The following is a 14480-nucleotide window of genomic DNA, read 5'->3' on the forward strand; positions in this document are numbered from 1 at the left end:
ATGAGGACAAGGAAGCAATGGCACAACTGTAGTCTATAAGCAGGCTTCTGAAATGAGAAATGGATCGTAAACACTTGGATCAATTTAAACAACAGCAACAACAAACGACTTATTCCAATTAATGCACAATTATGTTAATCAAGTACGCTAGTAACTGGTATGGGTTTATTTACTTTCACACTTTTCAATTACATTTATAACAGAACTGAACAGTTTAGGCAATCTGATATCAGTCTGCATCTGAAGAGCAAAACCTTTAGGCATAGGATTATTCAGCCATGCATTTACAGACAAAACTGAGACAAAACAATGATAGTGACCCACAACATAACAAGAGTACTTAATAGACTATAGAATATGAATATCTCCATAAAATAATACAGAAGTTTTAACAAAAAAACTGTCTCACCCCTTTATAGGCTAATCACAATTGTGCTGTTCAGAAGTAAACAGATGTTCAAAGGCTTAAACAACACTAGAACTAACACATAGGATAACACAAATATAATGTCAATTTATTCATACAACTCACATCACACACACCTCACAGGTAATAAGTCAGGTTAGATACATTTCCACCCGCAACTGTCTTCAATCCTGGTCCAGGAGGGCCACAGCTTCAGCTTGTGTGGCCAGAGCTGAGAGTCAACACAGCGGATGTTGTATAGCTGTGATTCCCAATGATATTGCTGATAATAACCTGACTATGTTTATTGATTACAACCAATTACGAACAACCCCCGAGATCAGCCTGGTAGATAACTGCCTCCCTCTCTCTAAAACAGACAATTATGGTGCTCAGTGACTTGAAACGCATGCCTACAGTAAGGCTTTTTCCTCTTAAGTTGATGGTAAAATAGTTATTGTGTGCAACTCATCTCCTCTGCTTGTTTTTCTTCCGTTACTGGGCATTGGAAGGAGGAGTTGATTGGTGCTCCTCAATTGAACACCTCTTTGTTAATCCACATCAGGCTGCGCGTCTCATTGGGCTTGCATTCATACTCGATGTTGGTGAATTTGTTCCCAAACTGGCATTGGTCTCGCTTGTAGTAGTTATAGTACTTTACCTGCCATATTGTCTCGAATTGGCCCGCCTTTCCAAACTGACACAAAAACACACAGAGAAAAGAAAGTCATTCATTGAAGGGGACTCAATCAGATGATGTTGTAGATGACTTTAAATCAATCAAACTGTATTTACTGTCTATAGCACATTTCTTACAACAAATGCATTTTGAAATGTCTGAAAAGAGTTTTGATAAGAGAATAGTGCTGATAATATCACTATTTTGAGTTAGGTCTAAATATGAGAAAATGTACATTTATATTGCCAGAAGACACCAGTTAATTATCAATAACTCAGTTAGTTACCGCTTAGTCAAACAATTAGGATGAAGTATTCTACTGGATTACCTCTATGCTGACTTGGACAGGTTGCCTGTCCCCACTCTTGGTGTGAGGCACTCCCTCTGTGTCGTACTGTCCATGGTACACCACAGACTCCTCATCTTTGGACTGCTGCTCTAGGGGGATGGTGATACCTCCGATGTTCATGGTGCTGGGAATATATGAAACAGACCCTTTAGTTAGTGGGCATCATTCCCAACCCCACCCAATGGGCCTGTAGTTTACCTGATTATAGGCTAATGGTAGACCCATTTTTAACGTTATTCTAGTTTTATTTCCTATCAGCAGTGAATTGTTGAGATGTAAATCAACAAGCAAAGGACACTTTCTGTCATCACCCTCCTTGGTTTGATTAAAAATGCATTCACACACTGTGACAACACATTATTTATTAACGCAGAATATCCGTAGGCCCCCAGATGGCTACTGTAGCCTATGCTATTGCATCCAGGCTGTAGCCTATGCATTGTAAAATAGCCTGTAAGATATGCAGACATGCTTTTGCAGTCAACCCATTTGGTGGTACAGTACCATGCAGACACATTGGCCTGTATGTCAGAAAAACAACATTTGATCAAACACTCAGGGAAGGCAGGATATAGCGCATGCATCATGCTGCATCCACAGACGCAATGTAATAAGCTATAATAAGGCTGACTGGTGAATTTAATGTGTGTATTGTAAACTAATTCAATATTACTAATGCACATTTCCAGTGGTTTTCTTGATATATAGTGTTTTGTACTTACGTGGCATCTGCATTGGCCGGCTTCATAACCACCTCAACCTTATACTTCGATCCTGTAAGCAATTTTATTGTCCTGCTCTGGCCGAATCTGGTCCCATCCACCTTGAAAAACACCGGTCCATCATTCGGTTGAATTTTTAGAGCGATGGCAATATTAATAATCGGTGGAACATCGTCGACCATGATTGAAACGTAGCCTTTTATGGTCTCGGGGCCCCCTATAATTATTATAGAGAAAGCGGAATGATGCAGCGATGGTGCATTTCCAAACGCACCAGAGAGGATGCTGTGACGTGTACAGCTGGCGAAAAGGGTAAAATCACTAACAATGATGGCTGCATCCCTCCCACACAGTTCCACACTGAGGATAATCACCATACGGATTACAATTATCCATAGCCTTCTGCCATATATAGTCCTACAAATAAAGATCTGATCTGAATGCACGTAATTATACACGGAGTGTACAAACCATTAGGAACACCTTCCTAATATTGAGTTGCACCCTCTTTTGCCCTCAGAACAGCCTCAATTCGTCTGGGCATGGACTACAAGGCGTCGACAGCGTTCTACAGCGATGCTGGCCAGTTGTGACTCCAATGCGTCCCACAGTTGTGTCAAATTGGCTGGATGTCATTTGGGTGGTGGACCATTATTGATATACTAATAATGTTGAGCATTAAAAGTTACTCACTCAAACCCGTGCGCATGGCGCCTACGCCCATACCCCGCTCAAAGGCACTTACCATGCCTTCAAAAATGATTCACACCCCTTGAATTTAAAAAAGTGTTGTGTTACAGCCGTAATTTTTATTTGACCTTTATTTAACTAGGCAAGTCAGTTAACACATTCTTATTTTCAATAACGGCCTAGGAACAGTGGGTTAATAACTCTGCCTTGTTCAGGGGCAGAACGAAAGATTTAATACCTCGTCAGCTCGGGGATTCGATCTTGCAACCTTGCGGTTACTAGTCCAACGCTTCGTCATTGGTCTACACACAATACCCCATAATGTCAAAGTGGAATAATGTTTTCACACATTTTTACAAATTCATTCGAAATGAAAAGCTGAAATATCTTTGAGCCAATAAGTATTCAATCCCGTGATGGCAAGCCTAAATAAGCTCAGGAGTAAAAATAAATACATTGCATTACAATAATATTTTTTTATTTTTTTATGACTACCTCATCTCTGTACTGCATACATTCTATTATCTGTAAGGTCCATCAGTCGAGCAGTGAATTTCAAACACAGATTCAACCACAGGTTAGAGTGTTGGACTAGTAACCGGAAGGTTGCAAGTTCAGACCCCCGAGCTGACAAGGTACACATCTGTCGTTCTGCCCCTGAACAGTGGGTTAACAGGCAGTTAACCCACTGTTCCTAGGCCTTCATTGAAAATAAGAATTTGTTCTTAATTAACTGACTTGCCTAGTTATATAAAGGTAAAATAAACAAAGACCAGGGAGGTTTTGCAAAGAAGGATACCTATTGGTAGATCTTGTTTTTTATAAAGCAGACATTAAATATCCCTTTGTGCATGGTGAAGTTTTAATTAGCTTTTGACAGTGTATCAATACACCCAGTCACTACAATGATACAGGCGTCCTTCCTAACTCAGTTGCCGGAGACGAAGGAAACCGCTCAGGGATTTCACCATGGTCACTTTAAAACAGTTACAGAGTTTAATGGCTGTGATAGGAGAAAACTGAGGATGGATCAACAACATTGTACTCCTCAATATTAACTTAAATGACAGTGAAAAGAAGGAACAGAATAACAAAACAAATATTCCATTAACCTACAGTGCATTTGGAAAGTATTCAGACCCCTTGACTTTGTCTACATTTTGTTACATTACAGCCTTATTCTAAAATTGTTTCTTCATTCAACACACAAACCCTTATATAGACAGGTGTGTGCTTTTCCAAATCATGTCCAATTTACCCTATGTAGACTAAAATCAAGATGTAGAAACATCTCAAGGATAACCAATGGAAACAGGATGCACTTGAGCTCAATTTCTAGTTTCAGAGCAAAGGGTCTGAATATTAATCTAAATAAGATATCTGCTTTTTATTTTTGATAAATTTGCAATAAAAAAAATGTTTTCGCTTTGTCATTATGGGGTATTGTGTGTAGATTGATTAGGAAAACAATTAATTTAATACATTTTAGAATGAGGCTGTAATGTAACAAAATGTGGAAAAAGTCAAGGGGTCTGAATACTTTTCAAATGCACTGCAAATGAAAGAGTGAAAAGGGAGCCTGTACACAATAAACATATTCCAAAACATGCATTGTGTTTGCAATAAGGCACTAAAGTAAAACTGCAAAACATGTGGCAAAGAAATTAACTTTATGTCCTGAATACAAAGAGTTATGTTTGGGGAAAATCCAATACAACACCTCACTGAGTACCACTCTTCATATTTCCAATGGTGGTGGCTGCATCATGTTATGGGTAGGCTTGTCATCGGCAAGGAGTAAGGAGTTTTTTTAGGATGAAAATAAACTGAATAGAGCCAACACAGGCAAAATCATAAAGGAAAACCTGGTTTAGTCTGCTTTCCAACAGACACTCGGAGACAAATATACCCTGGAGTTACAAAGATGACGGTGGTCCTGAGTGGTCTAGTTACAGTCTTAACTTACATCTCCTTTAAAATCTATGGCAAGACTTGAAATTGGCTATCTAGAAATGATCAACCACCAACTTGACAGAGCTTGAAGAATAAATAAAAAATATTAGATGCAAATATTGTACAATCCAGCTCTTATGTAAAACTCACAGCTGTAATCGCTGCCAAAGGTGATAATAATATTTATTGGGTTGTGAATACTTAAGTAAATTAGATATTTCTGTATGCAAATAAAACATTAAAAAAAAAATACTAATACATTTATAAAAACATTTTGTTCATTTTGTCATTATGGGATATTGTGTGTAGATGGGTAAGAAAAAAAATTGAATCCATTTTTAATTCAGGCTGTAACACAACAAAATGTGTAACAAGTCAAGGGGTATGAATATTTTCTGACAGCACTGTAAATCTTTGTCTTGCCCATGTACCTACTAAATGGCATATATACACAATCCATGTCTCAATTGTCTCAAGGCGTAAAAATAATTATCCAACCTGTCTCCTCACCTTCATCCACACTGACTGAAGTGTTTTTAACAGGTGACATCAAAAGATCATAGCCTTCACCTGGATAGTCTGTCATGGAAAGCTTTGTACACTCAGTATATTTTGTTTTTAGGTTGCTATATGCTTGCACGAACATACCGGCAGGATGTAGGCCCACACACTGTATTAAACTATAAATCAACAATTAACACTCTAGGGTGAACTATCCTAATGTTCAATGTCGGAATCCATTCATTTGAATATTGTTAGCTATCCCTGTCCGAAGTGCTGACATTGGATCTTGTTAGAAACCGTAGAAAGTCCCTCAATTGATTTGAATTGGCCCTGTCCATGCTGCTGAAAGAGTGGACCTTTGTTAAAGAACCCGAAGTTTAATTGCCGTTTAATTTGTGTGTGTGGCTTTTGATACAGTGGCAGATAGTACCATAATTATAAAGACAAAGTCAATTGCCATATTTAAACTATCTGCAATAATTGAATTAGACTATTGAAGATATTATGCACCACACCAAATGTGTTTGTGCATCAAAATCATGATGTCTTTCAATGAATGTATGGTGATCCATGGTGATATAGCCTACAGTGAGTAACACATGAATATGCATGGCTGTACATGAAGTGAACACATGAACAAGCATTTCGCTACACTCGCATTAACATCTGCTAACCATGTGTATGTGACAAATAAAATTTGATTTGAACAGTCATGTCAAAATTAATTAAAATAGAAAATATAGTGCTCCAGCCCCATATATCTGATATAGTGCATTATGAGTATTATTCTATACAGTATAACTCATATACACACTGTCAACCAAAGGAGTTTAAATAGCTAATAAATACTGTAGTAAAAGTGCTACACTTTAGTGCTATACTGTAAATGCAAATTAACATCTTAATAGCCCACTTTATTCAGTGTGGTGAAGGCCCAATTGTATCACTGATTTAGGAATTCATTAAAGGGTATTGTTATTTTCCTGGAATATAGCCTACCATATATTAATGTATAACAAAAAAATACATTATTAACCATAATCACATAAAACTGTATAAAAGGTATAAAACAAATCAATAAGTGCTTAAGACATAATTATAAAAGAAAATCTAAAAGTTTCATTCATAGCTCTTTATGGGATTTGCATCTATCTCTCCAGCTCTGCTTCCAGAATCTCGCCCCATGTCTCGACATCCAATGAGCACATGTTCCTGTCCAGTAGTTCATCGGGAGAATGAATGTTGCTGTATCGTCCCCTTAACCATTCGCTCTTCAGAAAACCTCTCCTGTAGTTCCGCACCAGGGTGACCTAATGAGAAATAATTAAAGAATGACAAAGGCATTTGTTATTGAGATGATGCTCTTTGGATGAGTGCCATTTATTGTATTAACATTTTGTAAGGGGGGAGTGTGATGTCTATGATACGCCTATGGATGTCATAAGGTGAATGCACCAATTTGTAAGTCGCTCTGGATAAGAGCGTCTGCTAAATGACTTAAATGTAAATGTATGATATTTGCGATCTGACAATGATGTTATAGGCAGGTATTCCAGTAGTCTAGCATAACTGAGGTGAAGCTGTTTAAAAACCAACAGACCCACCTTCCATGACAGTCCATACTGTCTGTCCACATCAATCTCCTGTTGACAGAAAGCTCGCACAGTCAGGCAATGATTCCTCCAGAGGTGGTCACTGTCTTCAATGATGTGGTGCCACAGTTTGCAGGTCAACAATGCACTACATAAGCTGTCAATGTCCAGTTCACTAAAAATCTTCAAGCTCATTTCCGTGGGCAGCATTTCGGCAAAGTTGTGTGGGCATGTCTCTGTGGCAGAGGTCAAAGTGGGCCTTCTTTCACAGACAAAATAGGTATTGGAGATCATTTTGGAGACATACATGCTGCATAGTTCAGTGTCCCACACTTTGATTTAACAGTGGCCCTGTGAAAAAGTTTGATAATGAGCAAGGGCAAGGTGCAAAAACAATGATTATAAAGGCTTAATACCTATACCTAGCTACCTGTACAATTAATTCAAGTCTAAGTGCTTAGTGCTCGGGGTTGTCACTGTACAGGGCCATATATGGGTCTGGGTCAGTGCAATGGACTAGCTCTGGGGCTTGCTAGCCATGGTTTTGTTAGCCATTTAACATTATCTAGCTAGGACACGTCGACTTCATGGCTTACAACTAGAAGCACTTGCCACTCTTATTCTTGGTTAGAATGCAAAGTAGCAAGTAAGCTATCTAGCAACATTAACAATTTGTGTAAATTAAATTAACACCAACATTTGCATTATGCATGCTGCCAGCTAATACCACATCGGGTGGGTGAAACGAGCACAGCTAGCTACTTATACTTGAGATAGCTAGCCAGGCCCGATTCGATTGAACTCGGCGTGGTGTAACGTTTGCATGCTATTTTGTTAATTTCGTTGTCAAATACATTGTAAAGCTTGATTAGACAAGATATGAACCTTGTATTCCCATATGTTACGTTTGATCCCGGAGCTCCGAGGTATGCATCAAAATCGCTAAGCAGTGTACTTCAAAGCAATGTGCCGATGCCTCAATCCTTTATCAGAAGTACGTGATCAATGACGTTTGTTTCGTCGAACAACCACCTGATAGGTTTCGATCTTATTATAGCTCAGTCAAAGACAGTACAGTATGAAGATTGGAGGCAGAAATTGCTTATATAGAAATCCTGTTCACAATTGTAGGCGATGTCATGGCGACGTTGGCTAGCTAAGGGAATGTGCAGAAATATGTCATCGGGGCTAACGGTCGTCTCGCGCAGAAATGTGCATGTGCAGGCTGTCAACTCAAAGCAATGATGCCATGTTCACAGGTTTTCCACCAAATTGGGCTACTTTGAAAACGATGCCGCGGGCGAAAATGTATTCGTCGCGGATTTTGGGCTCCTTCTAAATTGCACCATGGCGGCCATAGTATTTCTCTGAAAAAGTATATATCATTCACTGTGACCTGCTACTGCTGCTGGGGGTGAGTAAGTGGTGGAGAGCCAGAGGGGGGTGTGCATTGAGAGCACTGGTTGAGAGAGTGCTGCAGCAGAGGCAGCTGAGTCACATGCTGACGAGACCGGGCACGCGCGTGCGCCATCGCACACATGTTGATTTTTTCCATCCATACCGGACGTGATCAGGACACAGGTTGAAATATCAAAACAAACTCTGAACCAACTATATTCATTTGGGGACAGGTTGAAACGCATGAAACATTCATTACAATTGAGCTAGCTAGCTTGCTGTTGCTAGCTAATTTGTCCTGAGATATAAACATTGGGTTGTTATTTTACCTGAAATGCACAAGGTCCTCTACTCCGACAATTAATCCACAGATAAAAGGGTAAACCTAGCTACTTTCTAGTAATCTCTCCTCCTTCAGTCTTCTTATTTTCCTCTTCATACTTTAAATGGCGGCTGGTGGACCTCGGTTCATCTTTCAATCTGCCACGCGTGTTGATGCACGCGAGCAGTTTAGATGAAATTATTGAATAACATGCATTTTATTTTGCAAGGCTCACGCACGTAACGCAAGTGGTGTACCGTAATTTCCGGACTATAAACCGCTACTTTATTCCCACACTTTGAACCTCGCGGTTTATACAATGACGCGGCTAATTTATGGATTTTTCCCGCTTTCACAAGATTCATGCCGCCAAAAAACTGAGCACCGTCACATAATGTGACGTAAATCGAGCGCGCTCAAACGTCCCATCATTCTGATTACGGTAGTAATTTTGTCACCCTCATCATGGCAAAGACACGGAGAAATGCATATGATGCAGCTTTCAAGTTGAAGGCGATCGATCTGGCTGTTGGAAAAGGAAATAGAGCTGCTGCATGGGAGCTTGGTCTTAATGAGTCGATTATAAGACTTTGTAAACAGCATCGTGAGGAACTGACTCAGTGCAAAAAGACAAACCTTTCAGAGGGAAGAAAAGCAGATGGCCCAAAGTATTTGCAGCCACTGGACATCAGTGTAAATCGTGCATTTAAGGTGGCGCTCCGTGTTCAGTGGGAGGCTTGGATGACAAGTGGGGAGAAATCCTTCACTAAAACGGGCCGCATGCGAAGAGCAACTTATGGTCAAGTCTGCCAGTGGGTCCTGACAGCGTGGAGCATTGTCAAAAAATCCACTATCATCAACGGGTTTCGAAAGGCTGGACTGCTGCGTGTTGAAGGGGCAGCATGAGCTCAGCGGGGTATTTGCCTCCGGATGAAAGTGACGAGAGCGACAATGAAAACGATCCAACATCGGATGAAGCAATTCTGAGGCTATTCAACTCCGACACCGAAGGAGATGACTTCAGTGGTTTCAGTGCACAGGAGGAAGATAGTGACCAATGACTTTACTGGTAGGCTACTGTTTAATTTTTGTTACAAGCCGTGTTTCGTTAAAGCCTATTTATTTTTGTTACAAGCCGTGTTTCGTTTAAAGGCTGTGTAAAGTTAATTTGTTTCAATGTACCGGTAGGCACCTGCGGCTTATAGACATGTGCGGCTTATTTATGTACAAAATACATATTTTTTAATAATTCAGTGGGTGCGGTTTATATTCGGGTGTGCTTAATAGTCCAGCAATTACGGTAGTCAACATGTCCTGGAGACAGAGCAACACACACACATCGTGACAACTTCTTACCAGTTGCAGGTTGCAGATTGGTCATTATGGATCCACCCTTTTTTCATAAAACATTTTAACGTGCTAGAACTGATATAACGGCAACAAAGCAATTGAAAATGACTTTAGGCGCACTAGAGCTCTTTAGATAAATTTGCTTAGAGATGGTTTAAAGTAAACTGCATTCTAATGTCTTTTCTTTTGTATAACAGTATCAAGCGAAGGGTTTTACTCATGCTCAGTTCTATGGGGAAAAAGTCCACAATGAAAATTACATTAAAATGTGCATCTGTTGGCCATCAAGTAGGCTATTCATTTCGCAGCCTTTGCAGGCTACTGTAGCCTACCAATTGATACAATACAATATATTGAAATGGCAATATCACTGGAGTCAATTTGTGCCACTTGGAGCTGGCAAACAGATTTAATAAATAGCCTATAACTCTGTTGTTGTAACCTTCTGTTATTATGCAATTACTAATGCCCATGTTTAGTTCATTAAATCGAAAGTTATCAATTGTGATCATGGTCACAGCTCTATAGCAAATGTATCATCCTCCACATTTAGTGTCAGTTTCATTGTGAACTTTTCCCTGGAATGAGATGTTGGCCTATCAGGGCCTATAGGCTACCTGCATCTAGCTCAGAAAACCATGGCAACCAAGTTGAATTGCAATTATAAACCCAGATTTTAGTCAGTAGCCTATGCCTATTGAAATAAGTAAATCTCACAAATAGGCCATTTATAATGGTTTGAAGTTATCACATCTGGCATATGACAGAACAATTGGCAGAAAATAGCCCAACATTCGTTTTTTAAAGTTCGTCCAAATGTTTCTCGTACAGAGATTGCGAGATCCTTTGTCCAACTTTCATCACTCAAACTCTTCTGTCAGATATATCAATAGTCATGCACATGCGCAAATGGGAATTATTTACAATTATAAACTAGGTGGTTTGAGCCCTGAATGCTGATTGGTTTAAAGCCATGGTATATTAGACTTGTACCACGGGAATGACACAAACTTAATTTGAAATGTTCTAATTACGTTGATAACCAGTTTATAATAGCAATAAGGTACCTCAGGGGTTTGTGGTATATGGCCAATATACCACTGCTAAGGGCTGTTCATAGGAATAGCCCTCAGCCGTGGTATATTGGGCATATACCACAAAGAACAGCCCTTAGGTCTGCCCTTATTGCTTAATCATAGCAGTCAAAACAAGTTAAATCGAAACCCATTGATGGAAAATTATCTGGAGTTTAATTTATATTTTCTCTTGCGACATTTTTAAACTCGCAATAATTATTATTTTGATGGAAACACAAATGTAGCTTCTTAGCCTATGTTGTTCAAAATTACGTCCACATTCCCTAATTCGCTCGATAACGTTATGGGAAAACGGTTCATTGAATTAAATGTGGTAACTCCTCAGTCCTTGTGGACGGGTTTTCAGACGTCATTGACGAAAATTAAAACGTGTGTGTCGCTTTCACGAGGTTGGAATACTAACATGTTGAACTACATAAAACATTGGCTCAAATCTAGGTAGTGACGTTCCTTTAATTAACAGTTCGAGGAAATGTACGAATAATTGTTCTCATTGACTAGTGTAACGTTACACCGTGTTGATCAAAGCCTCGCGTAATAATGGGTAAACAATCGTGTATTTCTGATTGTATTATCTGTTCAGATAAAAGAGTATGAAAGAACCAAACATTTACCTACCCCAACAAATGTGTAGACCTTGACAGCTCACGGTTTAAATATCCCTACCGTTAAAAATCTTGTTTACCTACGACGATGACGTAGTCATAGTTTATAGGCCGGCGCATGCGTACATGCTCAATATGAGCAGCGAAGCTAGGGTTAGTTCGATTTGCAACCCCCGGTTCCACGGATTAGTGGAGAATTAACTTTAGGGCCAATGGAATGGTCTAAATTAAAATGTGCAAACCCCTCTCAACTGGGGCACAGGACCATGCAAAACGATGGAAAATAGAATATCTTCGAGATGAATATAACATTTGTGTAACATCAAGGCTAATCAAAACAAAGGTCCTAAGGAAATGTATTAAAGGATACATGTTTAGGCCTTTTACTTGTAAGGGCTGGGTAACAACAATACAAAACATTTACAGTATGTAGTGCACAAGATGCGCTTACTACTTTAACTGCATAAGTCACTTCAGCACTACAGTGCTTTCACATAAACCAAAAACAGTGGTAAAACAACTTTTTATTGGAGGGCACCAGACCTGGGTTCAAATACTATTTAAAATATCTCAATTACTTTCACATACAACTAGTTGAATATTGGAATGTATTTGGAAATACACAAATACACTGACTCAAATAAATTCCCATACATTTAACCCAGGTATTTGAAAATAGTATTTCAAATACAATTTGGAAGACTATTTTTATATATATATATATATTTTACAAATAACCATTAAAATACTAAAATGAAACTACTTGTTTTGGGCGGTGTATTTGAAAATTCGAAAAGACACAGAAAAAAGTAATTTAAATAACAAATTCTCAAATACACTATTTGAAACCAGGTCTGGAGGGCACTAACAAACTGCTTTGACCCCAAAGCCATCAAAGCCTCTCCAACTACATTACACATGCTTGAACCAATTCAAAACACATTTCAAATCAAATCAAAGTTTATTCGTCATATGCAAAGGATACAGTGTAAACAGTGCAATGAAATGCTTACTTGTGATCTTCCTCAACATTGCAATAAATAATAAAATGAGCAGGAAAACTAGAGCGGTCACAAAGATAAATACTATGTCAGTAATAAAAAAAGTATTACAAAAAGTAGAGAATAAAGTAATTTTTTACATAAAAAAACAAAACAAGAACTATATTGTAAAATGTACAGAATATACTGTGAATATACTAGGTCACTGTACAAATAGTAACTAGTTAGGAACAAGGTAGACTGGTAAATAAATAATAATAAATAAAGGCAGCAGGGGTGTGTGTGAGTGCGTCTGTGTGTGGGTGTGTGTTACTAAATGTGTGTGGTGTGTGTGTGCGTTACTAAATGTGTGTGGTGTGTGCGTGCGTTAGTGAATGTGTGCGTGTGTGGAAATGTAGAGAAATCAGTGCAAATAGTACTTAAGTAAATACTTTAAAGTACTACTTAAGCAGTTTTTTGGGGTATCTGTACTTTATTTTACTATTTATATTTTTGACAACTTTTACTCCACTACATTCCTGAAGAAAATAATGTACTTTTTACTCCATACATTTGACCTGACACTCAAAAGTACTTGTTACATTTTTAATGCTTAGCAGGGCAGGAAAATGGTCTAATTCAATTTGATCTGGCAGACACTCTAAACACAAATGCTTTGTTAGTAAATTATGTCTGAGCGTTGGAGTTTAAATTAAAAATCACAAGAAAATCATTCCGTCTGGTTTGCTTAATATAAGGAATGTAAAATGACTTATGCTTTAACTTTTGACACTTAAGTACATTTTTGCCATTACATTTACTTTTGATACCTAAGTATATTTAAAAACAAATACTTTCAAAACTCAATTCAGAAGAGGAATATGTTTCAAGCACTACACTCCATGAACTACTCGATCAACAAAAACAGTTATATAAAAATCTTTATGGTCGGACCAACAAAAGGGTTGATGATCTGTTTAAGGATGTAATAGAATTTAAACACAGTTTGAAGCTTACGCAGTCAGAGGTGGAGAAAATAAAGGAGGAGAATGTCTCCAGCCAGACCGCATTCAAAACCATGTTGGAGATTTCGCAATATTCCAAACAACACTTGACAAGGACTCTTCCAAAGGAGACTACCTGGAAAACAAATCGAGTACAATAACATCTTAAATCAATGGAATTGAGGATATAAAGACTGAAACTTGACATGAAACAGAAGTCAAGGCCAAGAAACTCCTGGCAGATCAACTCAAACTGTACCTTAAACTCATCGAGAGCGCACATATGAATGGCACTTTCTTCCCAGTTGGACAGCCTAGATTACAGTATAGTGGTGAAACTGCTCAGGTTCAAAGACAAGGAGATTCTCAGAAGAGCCAAGTGCCTGAAGGGAACCAAAATCTTAATCAATGAAGACTTCTCCGAACTGCTGCCACGACTAATTTAAGAACGAAAATAAGGCAACATCGCTTAGAGTTGCCAACTTTCTCACTACCAAATAAGGGACAAAAGGTGGCGAGTGCACGGTGCCACGGCAGTGTGGGTATGGTGTTGTGTGAATGAATATACAGCGTACATTCATATTCAATTGGAAAGGCAAACATTTTTATATTCCATTTAGTCTATAACTTTACTAAAACGGTATTATTATGTAAACTTCTATGAATAAACCTAAAAATAAATGAACAAAGAAATAACAATTTGGAACTTCACAGCAAAAAAAAAAAAAAAACATTTCAAATGCAAAAGAGGAAAAGAGGGGCATAAGTCTGATTCAAGCAGTCATTTGTCCTTTTGCATAGCCAGAGAGAAGTCCTTACATGACAAGTC

The 14480-nt window shown here is 38.5% G+C and overlaps 2 protein-coding genes across 2 annotated transcripts; both read right to left on the reverse strand.

Annotated features, from left to right (window-relative positions):
- Positions 1-143: 143 nt before the first annotated feature.
- On the reverse strand, positions 144-3595 carry LOC115103567 (CB1 cannabinoid receptor-interacting protein 1-like). Its single transcript, XM_029624407.2, has 3 exons — positions 2157-3595; positions 1414-1558; positions 144-1103 (listed from the first exon to the last, which is right to left on the reverse strand). Exons 1-3 carry the CDS (start codon positions 2531-2533, stop codon positions 939-941), a joined length of 687 nt encoding a protein of 228 aa, XP_029480267.1. The 5' UTR covers positions 2534-3595; the 3' UTR covers positions 144-938.
- Positions 3596-4964: 1369 nt separating this feature from the next.
- Positions 4965-11764, reverse strand: LOC115103866 (F-box only protein 48). Its single transcript, XM_029624873.2, has 3 exons — positions 11681-11764; positions 6908-7246; positions 4965-6613 (listed from the first exon to the last, which is right to left on the reverse strand). The coding sequence occupies exons 2-3, from the start codon at positions 7202-7204 to the stop codon at positions 6452-6454; spliced, it is 459 nt and encodes a 152-aa protein (XP_029480733.2). The 5' UTR covers positions 7205-7246; positions 11681-11764; the 3' UTR covers positions 4965-6451.
- Positions 11765-14480: the final 2716 nt, after the last annotated feature.

This window comes from Oncorhynchus nerka, linkage group LG15 (assembly GCF_034236695.1).
Source record: "Oncorhynchus nerka isolate Pitt River linkage group LG15, Oner_Uvic_2.0, whole genome shotgun sequence".
NCBI lineage: Eukaryota > Metazoa > Chordata > Actinopteri > Salmoniformes > Salmonidae > Oncorhynchus > Oncorhynchus nerka.